Source organism: Chenopodium album, chromosome 24 (assembly GCF_948465745.1).
Source record: "Chenopodium album chromosome 24, dcCheAlbu1.1, whole genome shotgun sequence".
NCBI classification, from domain to species: Eukaryota; Viridiplantae; Streptophyta; class Magnoliopsida; order Caryophyllales; family Amaranthaceae; genus Chenopodium; species Chenopodium album.
The window spans coordinates 4,556,612-4,579,995 of NC_137857.1; the positions used below are offsets into that span (position 1 = coordinate 4,556,612).

The 23,384-nt window shown below is 33.8% G+C and overlaps 2 protein-coding genes across 3 annotated transcripts; one reads left to right on the plus strand and one right to left on the minus strand.

The window, feature by feature from the left end:
• Nucleotides 1-60: 60 nt before the first annotated feature.
• LOC145610237 (uncharacterized) lies at nt 61-14,875 on the minus strand. 2 transcript variants are annotated; one of them, XM_081665534.1, is made up of 16 exons: nt 14,677-14,875; nt 14,261-14,425; nt 14,126-14,177; nt 13,096-13,203; nt 12,787-12,871; nt 11,491-11,545; nt 10,465-10,572; nt 10,159-10,374; nt 4,904-4,963; nt 4,176-4,274; nt 3,987-4,097; nt 2,523-2,594; nt 2,272-2,388; nt 2,042-2,191; nt 942-1,042; nt 61-563 (listed from the first exon to the last, which is right to left on the minus strand). In XM_081665534.1, the coding sequence occupies exons 1-16, from the start codon at nt 14,737-14,739 to the stop codon at nt 236-238; spliced, it is 1,890 nt and encodes a 629-aa protein (XP_081521660.1). In that variant the 5' UTR covers nt 14,740-14,875; the 3' UTR covers nt 61-235. The 2 variants fall into 2 exon arrangements, with proteins under 2 accessions (XP_081521660.1, XP_081521659.1); XM_081665533.1 differs by having other exon boundaries at nt 10,159-10,572.
• Nucleotides 14,876-19,684: 4,809 nt separating this feature from the next.
• Nucleotides 19,685-23,296, plus strand: LOC145612166 (UDP-N-acetylglucosamine transporter UGNT1-like). Its single transcript, XM_081667541.1, has 10 exons — nt 19,685-19,823; nt 21,125-21,201; nt 21,536-21,697; nt 21,809-21,942; nt 22,255-22,385; nt 22,489-22,533; nt 22,664-22,761; nt 22,869-22,976; nt 23,080-23,136; nt 23,222-23,296. The coding sequence occupies exons 1-10, from the start codon at nt 19,685-19,687 to the stop codon at nt 23,294-23,296; spliced, it is 1,026 nt and encodes a 341-aa protein (XP_081523667.1).
• The last annotated feature ends 88 nt before the right edge of the window (nt 23,297-23,384 follow it).

Consider the following 23,384-nt stretch of genomic DNA (forward strand, 5'->3'; position numbering starts at 1 on the left):
ACACTTGCAATAAGAGACTAAGTATAAATTAAAATTTCTTCCCTTTCAACTTAGGAAAAAAAAATAAAAATAGAAAACCTCTATACAAGCAAGATCTGATATAAGAGAATTAGTTTCTTTACAATAAACGAGGATTTTTATTCCCTAGCTAGAGGTCCAAATCCATCAAGAGTTTCAAGAGTATAAAATTTAGTTTTGTGTAGCACAAAGCTCTGTACAAGAAAAAGAGAGAGAACTACAAAACCTCGTCCTCAAGCTGAGAGGACACAAGACCATTTTCAACTGGCAAAGAAGGGGGAGTTCCTGGAGGAATGCATGCTTCTCCGGTTTCTCCTGCACAGATGCACAGCGCCTCGGCATCTCTTACAATTGAATCAAGGTCAATTTGGCCACTTAGCCCGTTTATGAACTTCAATAGTGTGTCGAAATCCATTTGCTCCCCAATTATTTTGTTCCTATACCTCTTAAGGATTGCAACGCAAATATACAGGTGTAGGTGCTCAGATGGATAATGTGTCCACAATATCTCCCATAATCGCATTGTTTCCTCATAACGCATTTCCCTGAAAACACAAAAATCCTTATAAGGAAACAATAAAGAACACCGTACTTTGCATGTATGTTAAATAAAGCAGTCAAAATTTAGACTGAAGGATCCATTAGAGTAAGCCTGAAAGAAGATAGAGGATAATAATTTGGCGAGTTGGTCTGATTCTCACAGTCCTACCACTCTACCATCACCATACAGTAGTTTGCACTCATAAGATTCAAAACCTCCAAGGTGCGTATTTTATTTTTCAAATGATTGTCGAGGGTATAGCTAAGAGCTACATCTTCACAGATATTTAGAGGCACTAAGATAATGCCATGAGGAAAATTTGCTTACTATTATAAATAATCTAGTAGCCAGATAGAAGCATTTCAGAAATTAAATGTCTTGCCTTTTGAATTGTATAAGAATCCAGCGGAAACAAAAGAAATAATTTAAGCAGTCCTGCTGCTTAAAATAGTTGTGCAGCGGACTGTCAGATAGTTCCACCAGCTGCAAAAAGAACAGAACATATCATTAGATTCTGCAAGGTGACTATCAATTCTGAGTAGAGGAAGAAACAATGTGAAAACACAAATATAACACAGCACAATGGCAATAACAGAGGCTTAGAGCCCTGATACCAAAATGAAACGATACGTTTGAGACATTATAGACATCAAAAATTTCACGGACAAAGACTCAAAGACTACAAGAAGGGAACATTCAAATTCATGCCATAGAGCATCCATGCATATTTCAGCAAAGCGAGACACAGATTGATTAATAACAACAAATTCTTCCTTATGATAGAACTAGCATCAAATGGGCAGCAAAGAACTGATCTTCAAACTGAGAAACATACATTTGACGATTTAAAAAAATTAACCACCAGCAACAATATTATATTGACAAGTCCAGAAGCTAGGAAATCAAGACAAATGCAAACTCTCAACCATAACGATGCTTAATTCAGCAAAGAAAAATCATAGGGTTTGAAAATTCCATTGTAGGAAAAATTGATGAGTTGCTGTATACTTTTATCAGCTAGAGGATGCCCAGATACCCAATATCAATCTATACAGTCAAGGTAAAAGGGCAGGAAATCTTCAAGTTCCATGAGATCCTAATGTTGGTTCCAGATATAGAGAGAGGGGCTATAATGCCAGCATTTATGCAACCAACTTGTGAGCAATTCAGACCAAAGATAATTACAGTTCATTAAAATAAATAAATAAATAAATCGGAAGTAATTGCACATCGGTCAAAAGGCAATTAACAACTTCTCTACTTCATATTAGCAAGCTATGCCAGCTCCATTTGTTGACTGGCTGGCAGTACAGAACCACCACTACCCCGACACCCCCCCCCCCCCCCCCCCCAAAAGCACATTTTTAAAAGTATTGCATGTCTATGCATAAGTTGCATACTGGTAGCAGATGTCTTCCGTGCAAAATGTATACACAAAAGAACAAGGAGAGGATGGGACATGAAAAAAAGAAAGCAAAATACCTTAGACAATGCAAAAAGTTGTGCATGCATGCCACTTTGATCACGATTGAAATTTGGTCCCACGCGTTCCATTAGTGCAGCGAAACACCAAAATACTTCAAACTCCTCCTCCATGATGAACAATAAAGGGGAAAGATAGTCACTCATACCCTATGACAGAAGAGTTTGTAAGAGAAAATTTCAATCAAGAAACAAGACAGCGTGATAATGAATGTGAATATAAGTATTACCTGACAATAACCAAGGTCAAAATTGTAGAACGAATATGTTAGCAGTATATCATGTAAAAGATTCACATTTGGATTATCATCTCCATCATAGAAAGAAAATGATCTGTCTGTCCGCACCTAGTAAAGCAACAAAAGTAGTTTTATTAAAAATGTCACTTGATTGCTGCTTACGAATGAAATGAATGCGCCCACCACCCCCCCAAATTTCTATATCTCAAATTCTCAATCTACGGTTATAAACAGGTCATTACCACATCTTTCTCAATCAAGCCCTTTCTCTCCCTAAATTTTGTAAACCTTTTTGCCTGTTCTGGAGATATGCTCTGCAAAAAAGAGAATCAGATATCAGTGCCAAGCTAGAATAAACAAATTTGTTCCACAGATGTTATGTCTGTAAAAATCTGAACAGAAATAGAAATCCTTAAATGAAATCACATAGATCCCCACATCGATCATGTCATTAAACAAATACAAGCAGCATTATATATCGAATCAAATTTTTTTTCCAGCTTGCAAATTCACTAATGAATAAATCTCATAGCATAAACCACTTCATCCTCTGGTATTCACAACCCCAATATCTAGTATTTATATACCCACATATATGACTCACTTCGTAACTATGAGTAGAAAAAAATTCCATGGAAATATCAAAAGTTACATTTTTTCTTTGACAGGATTTAAATGAACATTCAAAATAGCGCCAGGATAGAGCAAATTGTACATGGAACATTCTGTTTCTCTTCTATGTATAACTCTTTCAGAGAGAGACTTCATAAGTTCATGCATAGTTATTCAAGATTGTTCGTTATAATAAACAAAAAAGCTCTGTGCTATTGCCAATAATATTATAAAAACGGAACTCAAACTAAGAAAGGCAGTGGGAGGATTCAAGGAGAATAGACAGCAGAGCAATTTGACGCCACCACACAACAACGAGGTATCACGTTAAATACGATTGACCAGATCATCCTACCAAGCAGAGCATATCACCCATAAATAAAGCCAGTCACTGAATTTAAGGTACCTTCAGAACCATCATATACCTGCTAACTTGCTAAATTTATGTACAAAGGCACTAACCGACATGAAAGTTAAATGCTTCTAACCCAAGCAAATGGTCCACAAGAGTAAACTAAGGATACAACGACAACAATAACAGCATCAAATAATTATTCCCAAAAGGGTGGGATCTGCTGCATGCCTGCATTATCTCCAGTGGTCATCGACAAAGAAACTTATCCTCCATCCACTTCTATAAAGTTCTACATGAACCCGCAAACCCAATTTCAACATATCATTCTTGATTACCTCCATCCAAGTCATCTTTGGCCTTCCTCGGCTTCTAAAATCCCAACTGTTTTAACCTATGGATCTTCTACTAATCATCTCACATGCCCAAGCCAACGTAATCAGAATATGGTGAAAGAAGCAGAAAGCAATACTAACAGATAAAAATAAGACAGGAATTTACATATAACTGGCAATCAGTGTCAACAACTTTTCTTGCAGGCCCCAAACAATGTACATAAAAATTTTCATTTTCTATAATATTCAGTAGTCTATATGGAGTACATTATGTCTTGATACTAAAAGACATTAAGGAGTGTGTTTGCCCTTGCATGGCAAAAGTTGTGTACAATATGTGTCATCCACTCAGCATTAGCATGCACCCTATAAATTGATAGAAAGAGAATCAATAAATGATAACCAACCTGCCATTGGAGCTTTATAATTTCGTAGTCTTGTTTTCTCACGGATCGAAGATATTCACGTTCAGCATATGTTGAATTGTAATCATAGCATCCCAATAAAAATGGCCACACCTGTATCCATATATTAGAGTTTGACAGCCTAAAAAAAGTAATGGCAGAGATCCATCCAGACAGAGTTAAATAACAAACCTCTTTTCGCAGTTCATGGACAACACCGCCATAAAAAATTCTCTTCCTCAATTCTATTGAATCAACAACTCTTCCCTCAGAATCCAAGAAAGTTATCCACTGCATAACAAAACTTAAAATGTAAAGCAGAGTACAAATTACAATAACAACTTTCAGTAAAAACGGAGTTTTAAGAAGTCGAAATGAACATTCCCCCTAGATAGTGAAATATATCAATTAAAGTGCCATATATATATATATATACAAAGCCATTGATGTAAGGATTGTCCTTGCTCAGAACCCGACTTTGAAACTACAACTACAGGATACTGAATGACATGAATTTAAGAAAGTGTTCACCTTTTCGCAATAAGATAGGATAGGTTTAACCATCACAAATTGTCTAAAAATCAGAATAACAACAAAAGCTGCTCCCCCTCCCACACCCCCCCCCCCCCTCTTCCTTTCCCCCACAAATACAGAACCTAGTTCAATGTATTTTATCTATCTACACAAGTACACAGCTATATGGGCATCAAACAAGCGGAACTGGATGCCAAGTAACAAAATCTTGGGCTCCTAACCTGTCAAAGATAGACTTATATACAATCCTTAAAAATCTAGAAAGAAAGTGATGAAAGTAGCAAATACATGATATAACATTTGTAAATTTGCTTAAATACATCACTTTAATGAAGATGAATCAGATGGTTCATAGAAATACTTCCAAAGTAAACTCAAGTAAATACCTCTTCCTTTGTCATGGGGGGCTGTCGTGGTTTTCCCCAGACAAGAGCCGTTTTTTCAAGCTGTCCAAAAAAAAAAACAGTGAGCAAAGTATATATAAAATTAAACTATTAGAGAAACATAAGAAAGTTGAATTAGATTAGGTTAGGAAAATTATTTCTTATCAAGATTAAGCCTTAAGCCATGAGCTTTTAAGCATCTTTAAAGTTCTAATAAAAATATTTACTCTTAAGAGTTCTTGAACAGAAGCTTGACACTAATAGGATCTCAAAAAACACAGCATAGACACTCCCCAAGTTTGTAGATAAAGATATATTTGAATGTATGAATCAAGAATAAAAGCATCCACAATCAAGTCAAATATTTATCACCTATTCTTTAATGTAGTGCAAAAATATATAATCAATTCTCCATCCACTTATATGACACCAGCTTCTCAACAAGTATCCAGCAAATAAATTAACCATCCGTGAACACTTGAAACAGTGGCGGACCTACACGTGTGCACACTGGGTCACGTGACTCAGCAGTGCCAAAAAAAAAAAAAAAAAAAAAAAGAAAAAACAAGAAAGAACGGCTGAACGACAAAGCACAAAGGCCCAAAACGCGTGAAAGAAACAACGGAAACCTCACAACCCTAAATCCCTCTCTCGCAATCTCGCATCTGCCGCTACTTCGCCGGAGCAGCCAACCACGCCGGAGCAGCCTTGCTTTCAGTCTTCACACGTTCATCCGTTCGTCCCCTTCGTTATTCAAACTTCAAACAACAGTTCATTGGTGGAATCGTGGTTCGTCGTTCATCCCTAAGGCTCGACTCGGCCGACTGCCTAACTGGACGGCGCCCTCACCCCTCGGAATCTCAGATCTACGCCAGCCGTCTGTCTACCACGGACCACCGAATCACAGCAGTGAAGCAGCAAGGTATTTACTAATTTACACCTTTTAATTTGTTTTGTTAATTATAAATTTGTATAATTTTAGTCATTTGATTGATTAAATTGAACTGAATTGTTGATTTGTTGTTCATTTTTGTGTTAATTACTTTATTAATTATAATTTCAGATTTTCAGTCATTTATAAATTATAATTTCATAGTCTTGATCTCTTGAAAATTTGAAATTGACAAAATGACAGGTTGTTGGCCTTGTTGCTTGTTGTAAATTTTGTAATGTTGTTCATTGTGGATTTGTGGTATGGATTTGTGGTGTTGAAATGCAGAATTGTTGATTAGGTGGTCATTTGATTCAGATTTGATTGATATTTGAATGTATTATGTGTATTCAAATGAACTGAAATTGTGTAATGTGTATATATGATTGTATAAATGAATTGCTGATTTTTTTTTTTGTAATTGCTTATTTGCTTAAATGATTTTCAGAATGAAGCGGAAACGTACTCCAAATAAAATGCAGAATATCGCTAGTTTCTTTGCTAAGTGTAATCCTCATCCTCTTAGTCAACAAAATTCTTCTCCAAATGAACAAATTTCCACTCCACATCATACTAGTGAACAACATACCTCTCCCACACACAATTCACCTCAAATTCCCCCTCAAAGATCACCTCATAATTCCACTCACAACTCCCCTCAAAATTCCACTCACAACTCTCCTCAAAATTCCACTCACAACTCCCCTCAAAATGAAGTGGAACACTCTAGTCCTCTTAATGCTTCGGGAGATGGTGTTAGATTAAGTGAAAATGATCTTGCCAATCTTCCTCACGACCCGGGATTGAGAAGAAAGATGAGTGATTTCCATCCTGATGATAGAGACTTAGTGAGGAGAACTTACATTCAAAAAGGGCCATGCCAACCTAAAAACCATGTATTTCCTTAAAGACTCATTGCCCCTAAAAAACGTCGATTTTGTGTTAAGTGGTTTGAAACTTGGGGTTCTTGGCTTGAATATAGTGTGGAAAAGGATGCTGCCTATTGTTTCATTTGTTACTTATTCAAGGATGAAAATGCATTTGGAGGTGATGCATTTGTTAGCGATGGTTTTCGATCTTGGAATAGATTAGACATACTAAAAGCTCATGTTGGTAAGCACATGAGTGCTCACAATAATGCCGTGTTAGCTATGGATCTGTTCAAGAAACAAAAGTCTACCATCACCACTGCATTTTCAAAACAAAGCAAGGAATCTATGAGTAACTATAGGAAGCGATTGGAAGCATCAATTATTTATGTACAATGGCTTTTAGTTGGAGCATTGCCTTTTCGAGCTCACGATGAAAAAGAAACTTTTTCAAACAGAGGTAATTTTCTCAGACTTTTGACTCTTGTTTCAGAACTACATCCTGATTATTCAAAAGTTTGTTTGAAAAATGCTCCTGGTAATTGTCAACTTACTTCTCTGGTTGTTCAAAAAGACATCATAAATGCATGTGCAAAAGAAACTACTAAAGCAATACTTGAAGATCTTAATGGTGGTTTTTTTGCTATTCTTGCTGATGAGTCGGCTGATATTTCTGATAAGGAACAAATGGCTCTTTGTTTGAGATACGTAAATAAAAAAGGAGAAGTGTGTGAACGTTTACTTGGTATTATGCATGTTGGGGATATAACTTCTTTAACCCTTAAGGCTGCTATTGAGTCATTATTAATTCAACATTCTTTGTCTTTCTCTCAAGTAAGGGGTCAGGGTTATGATAGGGCTAGTAATATGCAAGGTTCAATTAATGGCCTTAGAACCTTAATAGAGAAAGAATGTAAAAAAGCATACTTTGTTCATTGCTTTGCTCACCAACTTCAGTTGACTCAAGTTGCACTTGCTAGAAAGAATCCTGATTGTGCTTGGCTCTTTAGTGACATGCTTGCTCCTCTCTTGAATTTTGTGGGTTGCTCACCAAAGAGGAAAGAATTTCTTCGTGAAAAACAAGCTCAAGCAGATGCATTATCCCTAGGTGAACTTGAAACGGGTTCGGGTTTAAATCAAGAACGGGGGTTAGGAAGACCTTGTGACACCCGTTGGGGTTCCCACTTTAAAACACTTGTAAATGTTGAACGGGGGTTAGGAAGACCTTGTGACACCCGTTGGGGTTCCCACTTTAAAACACTTGTAAATGTTCTTGATATATTTCCTTCAATCCTTGGCTCACTTGATGACATTGCTAAAGCTGCCGAAGCAAAATCTATGGCAAATGATTTTAACAGAGCACAAAGTATTATTGGTTGGTTAATGACTTTTGATTTTGTTTTTGTGGCTCACTTAATGGTTACTATATTTGCAATTACAAATGAGTTGAATGTGGCTTTACAAAAACATGATCAAGATATTGTTAATGGAATGGCCATGGTTAACGTAACCAAGACTAATTTGCAAGAGTTGAGAGATGAAGGATGGGATTCCTTTATGGAAAAGATCTTGTCTTTCACAACCAAATATGAGATTGAGGTTCCAGATATGAATGCGACATATGTTGTTCCCGGGAGAAGGATGTTTAGAGGTAAGCGTCCGGGAGTGTCAAATCTTCATCATTTTCGAGTTGAGGTGTTTATTAGTGTCATTGATCTTCAGTTACAAGAGCTTGAAAATCGATTTCCCGAGATAAGTAAAGAACTTCTTGTGTGTATGTCTTGTTTTAGTCCAGTTAATCGGTTCTCTTCTTTTAACAAAGTGAAATTGACCAAGCTAGCAACATTCTATCCAAATGAATTTTCAAGCTCGGAATTGATTTACTTTGAACACACACTTCAAAATTACTTTGTGGCCGTTAGAGATGATGAAAGGTTTTGGAATTTGAAGAGTCTTCGTGAATTGTCAAAGAAACTCGTTGAGACGGGATTGTCCGAAACTCATAGTAGAGTATACTTGCTTTTGAAGTTGGTGTTGGTTCTCCCCGTTGCAACGGCAAGTGTTGAAAGAGTGTTTTCTGGTATGACGATCGTGAAAGATAAATTGCGTAATAGCATGGGAGATCAAATGTTGAATGATTGTTTGATTACTTTTCTAGAAAGTGATTTGTTTTCGAATGTTAAAATAGATCACATTATTGATCGATATCAAAATATGAAAACTCGTCGTGAACAATTGTAATAGTTTATTGTGCTATGTGATTGTAATATATTATTTGTAGTACTTTTAGTTTGTAAGATGAATTATTTAGGTACTATTTAGTTGTAGTATGGATTATTTTTGTTTGATTGAATGATTGAAATGAAGGTGGTTGTCATATATATATTTTTGTTAGTATTTTTGGATTCGATTTTTTTTTTTTTCTTATACAGGTGATCAATTATTCAGGGTGACTCACAAGGACGGAAATCCTGGATCCGCCACTGACTTGAAAAGTCATCCAAATTTTATCACCTGTTACAAATTTTACAATACTGCATGGGGTACCTAATATGTATCTATTGAACACTAAAGTGTCATGCAAACACCGCCTATTATTATTTTAATCATAACTGTGAGTCATATTCACAACGACAAAGAATAATACTGCATTTCAAAGAAAGATTTAAAAGAGCTAGAGTTGACAGAGCAGCTTGCACAGAATAGGCTTTTATAGTGATCTAAATAAACAGAAAAATATTTGAGCTTAACAGAAATTTAAACTTTGAAGATCATCACTAGCTTTCTACAGGTAGAAAATTAAGGTAAGAGCCAATCTACAAACAGCTTGCTCAACATTATCTTTTAACTTAACAAAGACTGACCAAATTATGGGAAGCAACTGAAACACTATTCTTATTTTATAGGGACACTGATGCATTAAAGGATGAGTGCTACTTATTGTATAATTAGCCAAAACAGAATTTAACAGTAAAGTGCCATGATCTACCAGTTGACTAATATTACAATTTGTAAAGAACAAGCTCTTACCATATGATGAATAGTTGACAATATAACTTATCTAACATTAAGCAACACTAATATAACTTTTATGGAGAAAAAAAGGCATCTCATATGCAACAACCTTATAGAAACAATGGAGTATAGAAAACTTCATGAGAAAAGGCTGCAAAAATTACAAGGTTACAGAATAATACAGTAGCGTTTTAGTCCTTGGTCCAGATATTATCAGTTTTATCATTGTAAACATAATGTAATTTGCACTAACAAAGCCACAACTAATTCTAAATAAAATCAAGGTAGTACATTATATACAAAGTACCATTTTGCATAAATGAAAACACTAAATCAGGATCTAGAAAGCATGGAGTTTACAAACTGCTGCAGGAGTAATAATATTGATAGCCGTGCCTCCAGAAAATGCGAAAAATACTAACAGAGAAGGGGAAAAAAAATACCTCCATAGGGTCTGCGGGTACAGGAGCTTCACAGGGAACTTCTTCCAGATCATTTGATGACTGGGAATGAAGATCAGGTAGGGACTGGCTATGGCTATGGCTATGGCTATGCTTTTTCAAATCGTTAGAAAAGAGCTGATCACCACTACTTTCACCGAACAGCTGTGAGGTTGTTTCCCGAGCAAATTTGGTGACCAGAGAGAATTTCTCCAAGACCTGAATTGAGAGATCCTTAGTGGGATCATTGGACTTATTCCTTTGTCTTCTAAGCGATTGCAAACTACTATTGCTATCAAAGGCACTCACATCAGTCCTTCCTTGGTTTCCCTGAGTTGGGGATACAGCAGCAGAAACATTTGTAGATGGTGCAGCAACTGAAACAACTCCTGGAAGCTCCAATGAAGATAGAGTTTTCTACAAAAGATGATGAATACATTAACCAGATGACGGAAATGTTTAAAAAGCCACTACTAACGAGTAAAAGTAAAACAGCAGATCATACAGCAAAGTGAGAACAATAACTAACTACCAAATGGTCCATCAAGTACATAGTAAGGCTCAATCAGATAATTTCTACACAATTTGCAAAGGATCAAGTAGCAAAATCTTGGAAAACCAAAGAGTGAAAAACATTTAATGACCATAGTCAAGACTAGTGACAACAGAAAAAAAACATTGAGCTAGTATAAGTAAAGCTAGAACCCTAATTATACAGCAGGATCAGCAGAAGAAAATCAAGATCCACTTTTATTTACTCATTAACTCAAAGATGATGTAAATGTATTTAATGGTAGGGTTCAAGTCATTATTTTGTGCACCCGAGAGCATGGTGTGCATCATGCTCCCAGCAGTATAGTCTTTAATTGTATGATCTAATGTGCAATGTATGACCATATATTCATATATGACGAAGATGCGATGTGTACTTTTAATTAGGAAGTTTTGTTATTTTAATATAAGCTAATACTTCTTTTTGCGTGGGTGCATAGAAATAATTGGCAGAGTACGGCGTTCTATGACTCTTCTTACAATCAATTTTCATTTTAATAGATCAAGTATAAAAATGTATGAAGAATTCTCTTATAATATCGATATTATCATATGCTTTATTCAGCTACCATAGTCCAAGCATCTTGTCAGCAGTCACAAACAGCATTTTTGACAAAATAATTATATAACTATATACCCAATTCCTCTTATTTCCATTAAGCTGTTTGTTTCCAAATTATGTCTAAAGGGAATAGATTCAAAAAGTGCCGTAGAGGTTTTGGAACAACAGAAGCTACACAGAAGCAAACTAAATTTATTTAGAGCAAGGTTATATGTAGATACCTGTAGGGGATCTTGAAAATCATTCACAATGAACACATTTGCATCATCAGCTGATCTGGAAACAAATACTTTAAAATGTTAAATAGAGTCCACTGCCAATAATGCACAGAGCCACAGACCCTTATCAATTGTCGTTATTCTGGTCCCCACTCTAAACAACCAGAGCCCCTCGCGGAGGTCATACCTCCCAAATTTCCCACCACTTGTCGGAGAGGAAAGGGAACTTTATCACCATTAAAGAAATACAATAGAAAAGAAACAAACTCTATTTATAAAGTGCCAAAAGTAACACTATGCTAAACTGCTTTATTTTAACTTTCCTTAAGTATACTAAGTCCCTCATCACTAAATATGTATGAAAACTCCATACATCAACATGTTTATACAAAGTCCTTAACATATAGCCAACATCTTGCATCATGCTAATACTATATGCCTTCTATTGAGGCTCTTGTGAAGGGGGATAGGGGGCAATCAAAGAGATGACTAATGCAAAGGCATTATGTAGCATACTATGATTAAAGGAAACAGATGTCAAGAGACTCTTTTCTCTACCACAATGAAAAGGAGAAGGTATCACGTCTATAATGGTCCGTAATTAATTTATTTTTAAAGGAAAACATTGTTGCCTTGAAAAACAAAATACTTCACATCGACTAGATTCAAAATATATAAATTTGAGTATGTAAGTAAATAGATTCCTTTTCCATTCAATTTTAGGTAAGCCTTGTTTACTCTGAATTATTTCTGTAAAGATCCAAGGCTACAGAGAAGATTTGCTGACCAACTACTATTAAACAAGAATGAAGAAATAAGGACAGGTTAAAAGACAATTGATCAATCCATTGTCATTCTAAATAAAAGAAAAACTCAAAGATATCCATTGTAGTTCATTTTTGAAAGATGTCAAAGCATATTCTTTCCAACTTCATCTAAAACACTAAATGTGGCAGGGAAGAAAGCAAGCTCTAATGGAAGCTTAGAAGTGATGGAGCTTAAGATGGACGAAGTTCAGTCTCATACTCTGATAATTACAACATCAACGTCACTAAAGAGGCAGCAGGAGCTTTTTGTCCCCTTATAGTTGCCGAACTTAATAAATATGCAACACATTTCCAACTCTACTTTTCACTAAGAATGTTAACAATATGATTTCCAATATCTTGGCCACTGTTGTCTAACTATTTTGCATTCAGATTTCAGATAGCACTGGACAAGTGACAAATAGCAATTGTGTCTCAAAAAAATGGGACTTGCTACAGTTGTTAGACTTGAAAAAAAAGAAGGAACACCAACCTTACAAGAGAAACGTGTTGCTTGATGGTGGTCAAAAACTCCTTAACTCCTCCGTTATAGAAATAAAGAGGAGGGAAAGCTAGCCCTGTAAAAAAAACACATTTTGTTTCAGCATTGCAGAACAGCAGAGGCAACCAAATATCTGATATACTCTTGTTGATATGAAAGAAGAAAAGTCAATAAATTATAGTAGTAAAAAAATTATGAAGAAATCTCGATAAATCTAGTTGACATGTCATTTAATGATTTTTCCATACACAGATCACTATCTCTAGTAAAAGATTTAATTTCCATAAATCCAATTCTTACCAGAAGACAGCACAACAATAATGTATTGCCAGCCAAGTGGTGGGGTGTGCCTCCTGATGGACCTCACATCAGTAAACGGAAGTGGCCTTATTGTATAGAGATTCCTGTCTGCATAAGATTTGAAAGTTAATCAAGTCCATCCAACAACAAAAAACTGGAGAACTATTATACATTATAGAAGTTGGTGATCAATTCTTTATCTATAATTACTACTTTCTCCATTTTTTAATACTTGCAACACACATTTTTTTGACGGTATTCAAGGAAAGTGAGGCTCACATGATTTAACACACTTAAAATGGGGTGAGACATGTTTGAAGTATAATTAAGCTGGCAGTGAGCTTAAATAAGGGTAATAATAGAACTTCCGCAAAAAAAAAAAAAAAAAAAAAAAAAAAAAAAAAAAAAAAAAAAAAAATCCAATTATATTTTGTTGCAAGCATTGTGACAGTTTCATTTTAGGAAACTATTGCAACCTACAAATTTTACAAAACAGAGAGTAATTTTTAAATGAAAGGTGATCAATTCTTTACATCACCAAACATAAACACAAGGCAGGCTTCTCTCCACAATTTAAGTTTTTGTATTTTTTTTCTGAAGGTTGTCCAATATTCTTATACTTAAAGTTTTGTATATAAATGAGCTTAAGTTGATTAATTCCTAACTTTTTCGAGGGCTGCAAGAATATAAGCTTATACAGCTCAATACACTGAACATAGCTTATTTATTCAAGCTCTTATTAATGCTACCATATGTCAGCACTTGGTATGCAATGCACCAATTAAACCCGTTCACATTCTAATTTTATCACAGAGGTGTCACTCCACATAATGGGTAACACTTCGTACTACAACGTACAAAATAGGAAAATAACATACTCCATAGCTAACAGGTATCTAACAGCTTCATAAAACAGTCATGAACAACGATCCAACTAGCTACCATATAAAGAGTTAGTCACTAAAGGCATGCCAATACAAATGCAGATTACATCAATATTATACACGAGCTAAAAACAATTCGCGCTCACCTCTCTCGGATAGCCTTGCATTAGTGTTTTGGCCTTTGTAAGGAATCCAGGTCTACAACAAATTTCATACAATCAAAATATCATACAATACCACATATAATTCCAAAAATTCAATAAATACAACAATAACATTACCATAAACAAAGAATCTCCTTGTTTAACAAGCTTCAATCTACCACTAATTCTCTCAGACATATACTGAGTAGGATGAATCGACACATTATCCTTCATATAAACAATCTCGGCACCTTCCGGTTCACTTCTCCTTCCACTATCACTCCTCATTATGCTTTGCGAACCCTAATTACAACAATTCAAGCCAAAACACACGAAAATAATGAAAAATCAAAATCAATTGAACTATAATCATCACTAATTAAAAGTTCCACCACTTTATCAACACAAATTACAATACATCATCATAATCAATCAATTCAGATAATCAATTGCAGTTTAACCTAGAAATTTACAGCATCGAAAATGCGAAAAAATATGATCAAATCATAAAATTAAAATCAAAAAACGAAATAATTCAGAAATTAAATTGTTACTTGTTGCTGAGATGCGGCGTAATCAGCATCATCTGATAAATCATGCAATTCGGTTTCAATCATTGTCGACAAATTTCTGAAAAAATCGAGAGAGAAAAAAGAGAGATTATTTTTTGGTTGCGAATTTATTTTCTGTTATTATCTTTGATTTGATCTTTTTCGGATTTTCTCTCTCCTCAATTTGTTGTTTGTAGTGTAATTTTTGTTTTATTAATTTTTTTATTTTTCTTCGTTGGCAAGAAATAGGAAACCTTAACGAACAAGGGATCAGAAATTCAGAATAAGCCGCGTTTGGATTACCAGTTTCAATGTCTTCTACTTGTTCAATTAATCATATTATTTTCTCAAAAAAAAAAAAAATTTATCAAGTTATAAAATTAATTTTGTTAATTCCTAATTCAAAGTCTACTCGCAAAATCTTTTATATGCATCTGGTGCGCGTAGAGGTAGTTATACACAATGGTGGCTTTTAGACGTTTTAGCTACCCTTAAATTAGAGGTAATAAAAAATCGGGCCGGGTTGGGCCTTAACAGGATACGTCGTGTCCAAACCTGCAAAAAGTAGCAAGCTTGTCGAGCTAAAACGAGCTTTTTGGGCTTTTTTCGGGCCGGGTTTGGGCTTTTAAATAAAATTGTGTTTTAGGCTTGCCCAAACCCAAACCTTGCAATATGAAGATTTTCACTTAAGTCATACCTTTTGAATCGAATATTGTGCATCTATTAAGTACATCTATACACCTGCGATATACTGATATGTATAATGTTTTAGCGCTTAGAATACCTTGATTGTAACACATTGAACAATGGAGACGTTTTGTTGTTACTTGTGTGATTGTGTCGTTAATTTGGTACATTTCAACTTGTTTTCTAATTTGAAATTCCGATATAAGAGTGCGTGCACACACCAGATTCATTTAAAAGTTTTTTTGCTTACATGTACACCAGTATCATTACTTCTAGTCCCATTAGTATTTGGTAATGGTAACTAACATAATATTTGCCTCATCAATAATCATGTTAACAAATGAAGTTGTAAACATACAATTTACGAATATTCACTTCCAAGAATAATTTACTATTACATATTTTTTACAATTTTTTTTTTTTTTACTTGGTACTTTTTTTTTTCCATGCTACTATTCCATTATAAGAATCGTATACTCAGTAAATAAGTAAGGGTCTGTTCTGTTCACCTTATTTTCACTTATTTCAGGTGTAATAAGTTCAGATAAGTTCAGTTCAGGAAAAATAAGTTATTACTCGGGTACTAATCTAATCTATCTAATATATATATATATATATATAAAGGGGAGTTTTTTTCCGAGTTTTTAGAGAGCCACGTAGGATCTAATTTTCTTAGAACGCCGCGTAGGATTATAAATTTTTATTGTAGCCAATCAAATAAGAGATTAATAAATTCTTTTATAATTAAATAATTCAAATGCCAAGTAAGCAAAATTGGCGAATGAAATTTTTAAGTTTAAACTAATTAAATATTATATATTATCTTTTGATGTTAGGAATTTTATCCAAATATATAACAAATTTTAGTACATTAATACAAAAAAAAAAATAAAATAAAATAAAAATCAAACAAATCGTGCATCGCGCGAGCTTCATCTAGTTACAACTAAAATTAGTTTTGATAAGGTCTAATAAATTAAGAAAAGTGAATATTAGATGAATATAACACACCCTAATTAACCCACTAAATCCCATCACATTTACTTTATTATCCAAACACCACTGATAGCTTAACCACAACTTATCATCTAATCTAAAGCCATGTGTCATGTATGGTAAATTCGTAACAAGCATTTGAACTAATGTGGAATGGGGGAGTGATACTCAAACAATTGTTAGATCATCTCAATTTAAAGTTATAAATTAAGGGGGCGTTTGGTTCAAACAATGGTATGGGTTTGGAATGAGGAATAAAACCAGGGTGGTATGGGGTTGGAACTTGATACTTGATTTCATGTGTTTGGTTTTTATCTAGGAATGATAGTTTTCCTTTTAAACCTAAAGGTATGGGTATGAGCCATACCCACCTCCCCCCTTGGGTTTCAAAAACCCATACCTTGGGGGTTTGAGGTATGGGTTTGAAAAATGAAATTTCAAGAAACAAACACAAGGTATGGGTTTTGCTCATTCCAAACTCATACCTTATACCTAATATGCTTGAACCAAACACCCCCTAAAGGATTTTCAAAATCCCTTCCATTCTTAAATTAGGTGGCACATTAAAACTTTCTTCACATAATTCAACAATATGATATTATATTAAAAAATCTTGTTATGAAAAAATATCATCTTTATATTAGGCTACTAGCTACATTACATTAATGTCCTTCATTTTTTAACACAACTAAATTGACTTATACAAATATACAAACCAAAGTGCCAATTACATCATATGAGTACACATAAAATTTGATGCAAGTAAACTAGAGTTCAAACAACTAACAAATAGAAATAAACCTAACACATTAAGAGCAAAATACGAACTAGGATACAACCATCTACTAGAAAGGAAACTAAACCAACACTCCCAAACAATCATCTAGAGGATGACTTAATTATGACTGTTTTATCAATTTACATGAAAAGTGATTTCAAATCGAGAAAGACTTTATTATTTATTTTATTCTAAATTTTAGTAACAAATTATAAAGAATTGAGATTACTTACGTATATTGTAGAGGGATAAGATTACTTTCTCTTTTTTTAGTTGAAAAACAATAAAAACAATTGTTAACAAAAGTGAGAAGATAATATATAGTAGATGGGAAGTAATTCATAATCTCAAGATAATGTTTATCAAATTTGAGTAAAATATTAATGCAAGCACATACATAAAACTACTCTTTTCCATTCCTAGGCCTCGTGCACCATCACTCAAAAAAAACAATGGGCGAATTGAAGAAGAAGCACTTGCATCCCATTTTGATCGACTTTATTTTATTTTGATTAGCCAATTTGTGGGACATCTATTTTAAATTTTGTCACCTTGTGTGTTTTGTAGGCTTTGGAACCGTTGCTTCGCAAAGATAACACTAATGAACTAATCATAATAATAACTTTATTCTGTTGTGCCTAAGTGCCTAACCACATTAAGTACCTTATTATATTCATTACTCCATAACATATTATAAAAATAGATTAAATTGTCCTTGTTCTAAAGCTTTCTATGTGACTATGTATGTGCTAGTACATGCTTCCTTCTTTTTAAGGGTATGTTCTCTTCAGCTTATTTTCAATTCAGTTCAGTTCTTATCTTAATTAATTTCCTTCTCTCATAAAATATTCAGTTCAGTTCAGCTAAGCTCTAATAAGTTCAGTTCAATTCAGTTCAGTTCAGCTCTGTTCAGTTAATCAGAACAGACCTTGAATACTTAAATAGTTGAATGTTGATATCACGGTTGTAAGATTGAAGAGAAGAGGAGACGAGGAGTGATACACTTACATAAAGTCGTGAAGAATTTTTTTAGGGACATATAATTTCAATACTAGTAAATTTTTTGATATAATGATTTAGTAAAGTCGTTATATCGGGGCCAAGAGGCCTCCACGGCCCAATTAATTTAGGGTCCATATTATGAAATTCATAACTTATAAGACAAAAATCGATTATAATCAGTTCAGCTCCAATCAGTTCAGTTCAGTTCAACTCCTAATTTCCCTCTCTTATAAAATATACATTTTAGCTCACTTTAGTTCAGTTTAGTTTAGTTCAGTTCACTTCAGCTCCAATTTGTTCAATACAGTTCAGCTCCAATCAATTCAGTTCAGTTGAACAGATGAGTAAAACATTTATACTTATCCCTCATCTTTGCACTACATGTCATGGGTATAAGCCGTACGTATATATGAATATAAGATTCCATAAAACTTTATATTAATTGGACGATTTTGCGCATTCTAGCATACCCAAAAGAAACACAATCTGGCAGCACTAAGTTAGGAAAATAGATCTTCATCAATAATATCAAATATATCAAAGGACATAGAGCAGGGCCTAGCCTATACTGATGATACAACAATACAATACAATTATACAACATATAGTCAATATAAAATAGTAGTACTATAGTGAAGTATGATTTGTACCAAATGTGATAAGATTTTGTTCGATCAGTTGCTTGCATACTCCATTATGTCTTTTGGGAGAACCAATTGTAAAATAGCAATCACATACTAAAATTAAAAATAAAATATTGAAATTGCAAGACATCACTAATTCATTTTTTATTTTTAAAAGCATCATTTTTAATTTTTTTAAAAGCTTCATTTTTTTTTAAAGCTAGATAGTAAATAATAAATTACGTAGATATTTTGAACGTAATTTGCAGGATACAAACTTGTATCATTATTATGGTATCAACCTTATTAGGAAAATAATAAAATATCAATCTTGTAAGGAAAATGATCATTTTAATTATGTGAATTCATAATTTGATTTTATGAATTTATGTAAAACATGCATGAAAACCACAAATCATCCAATGTACTTATAATCATACATACTCCTTAAAAGATATATAATTAACCCTATTATTCTCTAAGATATCACTATCATTGTATTGAATTATTGATTAAATTCCAATCCTTTATTTAGAAACAATAATAAAACATGAAATGACTCACTAGACATACATATATAGAAACAAGTATTACTTGCTTGACCTACTCGTATATATTATTACTTATTAGTCATCGTAATTCCTCTTCTTTTTCAACGTGGGACAATTTAACGTGGGTTCAGAACATTTAAACTCACAGAAAAGCCAAAGAGAAGACCCACCACCTTTTTTTTCCCATCTTCTTTGAGTCTTCGTTCCCTTCCCACCACCTGTAAAAGTTGTCACCTTTTGCAGTTCAAATAGTGTACTCCTACTACACTACTATTACTATAGTTTACTACTACTAATTTAACTCACATTTTTGTGGGATTTTATTCTTCTTCTCTACAAAATCACCCAAAAAATTAATAAAAATTACAAATAAAATGGTTTTATCACCTAAAAAGAATAAAATTCTGCCTATTAATGAAGTTTATCAAAAGGTTGAAGAAGATGGTAATTCTAATTCTATGGCTATGTCAAGAAAAGGGATTTATGCTGCCATTTCTTACATGTTATGTGCTGGTAATTTTACTCCATTTTCACCTCTTTTTATTTATTTATTTTGCTAACGTTCTTTCATTATGATTTTTAGTTGTGATTCTTGTTTAAATTATGGTATTATGTAATGTTATTTAAATTTTGATTATACTTGTATACAATATTATTTTCTTTTTTTTTTTTTAATTTTCTTTTAACATACTCATGTTTAAGGATTTTTATCTTTCATTTTTTGGTTTGAATGATTCAAAATGACATTACAAATTACAAGTAAAAAAGGGAGAATTTAACCTACGAAATAAAACCTATTATATGCAGGCCTTCAATCTTTACAATTAGGTCAACACCTCGTTGTTAAGAGTTTTGATTATTAGTTTTGATTATTGACATTTGATTGTGATCTTGTGGGTTCATGGCTTGGTTATTAATTTGTTCAATACTTCACCATTTTTTTTTTTAAAGAAGTTCAATAATTCACTGTTAGTTATACAATAAGTCACCCTTATGTTCAACCATAGAAGTATTATAAGGCGTACGCCTGGCACCCGGCCCACATTTCTTGTGTTAAAATCTTAGATCTCTTGGAACCAAAAGGAAAACTCTAACCACTTGAGTTATCCCTCACTCTCTCATAAACTCATAGTTAGTTACAAAGTATAATCTTTAAAACAAATCTATCCATACATCATACATTCATATATATTTTTTTTAAAAAAGTAACAATCAAAATTTGACCTTGAAATAGTAGTGAGTTTAAGCATTATGCCATTATGGTGTGCTTAGTCTCTTGTGAGGATATTTCTAATGTTTTTACTTTTTCGTTACCTTTGTGAAAAGAAAAAAAAAAATAAAAAATTATGACGTACTTAGTTGATACTATGTACTTAACTAACCATCTTATGGAATATAGGGAGTACTTCGTATTATGCATTACTATGTGTTATGGTGAAATTAGGCTCCTATAAGCTATAACATAAGGATATATTATTATGCATAATAGTGGGTTGTTCATGAGTTGGGCTTTCCAGGCCCATGAAATATGTCCAAAAATGCAATTCCAATACTTTGTGTTTGATCACTTCAGATTTACTCATAAGTAGGCCCATCTTAGGCCCCATTGAAAATAAAAAATGGTACACGAGTATTTGGGGTGAAATAAAGAGTTCAAGTAATACATATTTCAATATTATCTTTTGGGTAGCTATCTACTTTGAAATTTGCGCTAATCATGTATGATCGTAACATTCGTAAGATAATCTATTGCTAGAATAATTGATTTTGCAAGATCTCTTAACTAGCTAAAATATTTGGCAATTGCTTTGCAGTATTGTTGATCATGTTTAACAAAGCAGCTCTGTCTTCTTACAAGTTCCCATATGTAAACGTTATCACCCTTCTTCAGGTAATTCGCGGTCACTAAACATTTGTAAGGATACATATTTGTTGATCATGTATTACATTATTCGTTAGTACTGCCCCATTGGTCCCAATTGTTATGTTAATTAGCTTTTATATGTAGTACTTTTCGCGTTATTAATTTGGCCTTAGACATAATGTATGTTTTGGTTGTCTACTAGCTAAATGATGTTAAGCCTCTAAGCTACTTGCTTCACTGTTTAGGGTCTGTTCTTTTCAGCTTAAATTCAGGTTACTTCAGTTCAGCTTAGATCAGCTCAGTTCAGTAAATCAGAACAGACCCTTAGTAACTAATATGTTCTCTGAACCTTGATTTACAGTTGATATGCTCGTGCTTTTTTCTCTACGTAATGAGACATTGGAAGATAATTTCATTCACAAATGATAAATCGCTCAAGACTTTTGACAATCCAATCATTATTGTACCCTTCAAGACACTAGTTCAGACCCTGCCTCTCGCGTTCTCATACTTGCTATTCATGGTATATCTTCTGTCTAATATAAAATAGTCACTTTGTATGTAATTAAGATTCTAGAAGTAATTAATTTAATGTTGTTGAATTCTCTTGGCATGTATACTCCATGAAATAAAGCTGGTTTCAATGGAATCTGTACGTGGTGTAAATGTTCCTATGTACACAACTCTGAGGCGCACAACTGTGGCTTTTACTATGGTGGTCGAGTATCTAGTGGCACGTCAAAAGTATTCTCTTCGTGTTCTTGGCAGGTAAATAAATCGGTTTCTTGCAGCTTTGTACTCATTCTTATATTATTACATGAAAAATCTCTTATTTGAACTTATCTGACTCTCATTAGCGCTTTCTAGTCTTCTAGACTTATTTTCTCATCATCATCATAATGTATTTAGAATCAAAGCTTTGTACTTAGTGTATTTTCTTACATATTTTCTTGCCCGCAATTTATGTATGAGGTTTGAATACCAGACTTGTGATTGATATTTGATCGAGCTGAGCAAATGATGAGACCTTTATTAAGTTGCTAATATAATCTTTCATAAAATTTTCCAAGGGATTATCAGTGTGGCTATCATCATACTTGGTGCATTTGTAGCTGGAGCACGAGATCTCTCATTCGACTTCTACAGCTATGGTGTTGTGCTGTTATCAAATCTTTGCACCGCAGTCTATCTGACCTCAATAGCTCGTCTTGGTAGCATCATTTAGCCTTTTCATACCACAATCTTCTCTGTTTCTCTGTTCTTAATTTCATGTTATATTTCTTCACATTTAATTCAACCTATTCGTTTTCTCAGGAAAATCTAGTGGCCTAAATACATTTGGCCTCATGTGGTGCAACGGTATGTATTAGGACAAATAATTTTATGTTCTCCTAACATAGCATCTTGTATTCATCATTAGACTGAGTTGACATCCCTAGTTAGTTTAAGAGAACGCGTAATTTCAAGAGTTTTAGGAAACATATTGTAGGAATCATATGTGGACCGATATTGTTGCTGTCAACATTCTTCCAAGGTGATCTTCAGAAGTTGATTACCTTTCCTCACTTATCATCCCCCGGCTTTCAGGTGCAATTTCTTATGTAACTCCGAAAAAATGATTGTACAACATTTCACCTATGTCTTTAATCTGGCAGAATCAAAACAGATCGATTAATGGTAATTTTTTTTTCCAGGCTGTTATGTTTCTTTCCTGTATCTTGGCATTCTTTTTGAATTACACCGTGTTCTGGAATACAGCCCTGAATTCGGCTCTCACACAGACTATATGTGGCAACTTGAAGGTACGTTATTACAATATTATACAAATATCAATGTGTTATTACTTGTCGTTATGAAATAAAATGGTTCTTGTTTCTGACTGCAATGATATAACTGATGTTATAGGATGTTTTTACAATTGGACTTGGCTGGCTTTTGTTTGGCGGCCTTCCATTTGATTTGGTAAGTCTATTGTTTATGTCCTCATTCGCGTAATCTATACATGATTCAATTCTCACAGTTTTAGTTACTCTTGTTTTGGACTCAGTTCAACATTCTAGGTCAAGGCACCGGCTTCCTCGGTTCATGTTTCTATGCCTATTGCAAACTCAAAGGAAAATGAGGGTTTTAAGGTAGAGTTACCAGCACTACAGGCCAGCAGTAGTTCTTAGTAGTCACCTATGTTACCCGAGTTTTGTTTAATTTTCTGT

Bases quoted from the DNA above. Each gene is read 5' to 3' on its own strand.
- LOC145610237 (XM_081665533.1), bottom strand. From the start codon at position 14,739: ATGATTGAAACCGAATTGCATGATTTATCAGATGATGCTGATTACGCC. The intron at 11,546-12,786 runs GTTGGTGTTCCT...ATTTGTTTCCAG, and splicing joins CAACACGTTTCTCTTGTAAG to ATCAGCTGATGATGCAAATG. The intron at 4,098-4,175 runs GTTTGTTATTTA...ATATGGATACAG, and splicing joins TCCATGAACTGCGAAAAGAG to GTGTGGCCATTTTTATTGGG.
- LOC145612166 (XM_081667541.1), top strand. From the start codon at position 19,685: ATGGTTTTATCACCTAAAAAGAATAAAATTCTGCCTATTAATGAAGTT. The intron at 22,534-22,663 runs GTATGTATTAGG...AACATATTGTAG, and splicing joins TGGCCTCATGTGGTGCAACG to GAATCATATGTGGACCGATA. The intron at 22,762-22,868 runs GTGCAATTTCTT...TTTTTTTTCCAG, and splicing joins TATCATCCCCCGGCTTTCAG to GCTGTTATGTTTCTTTCCTG.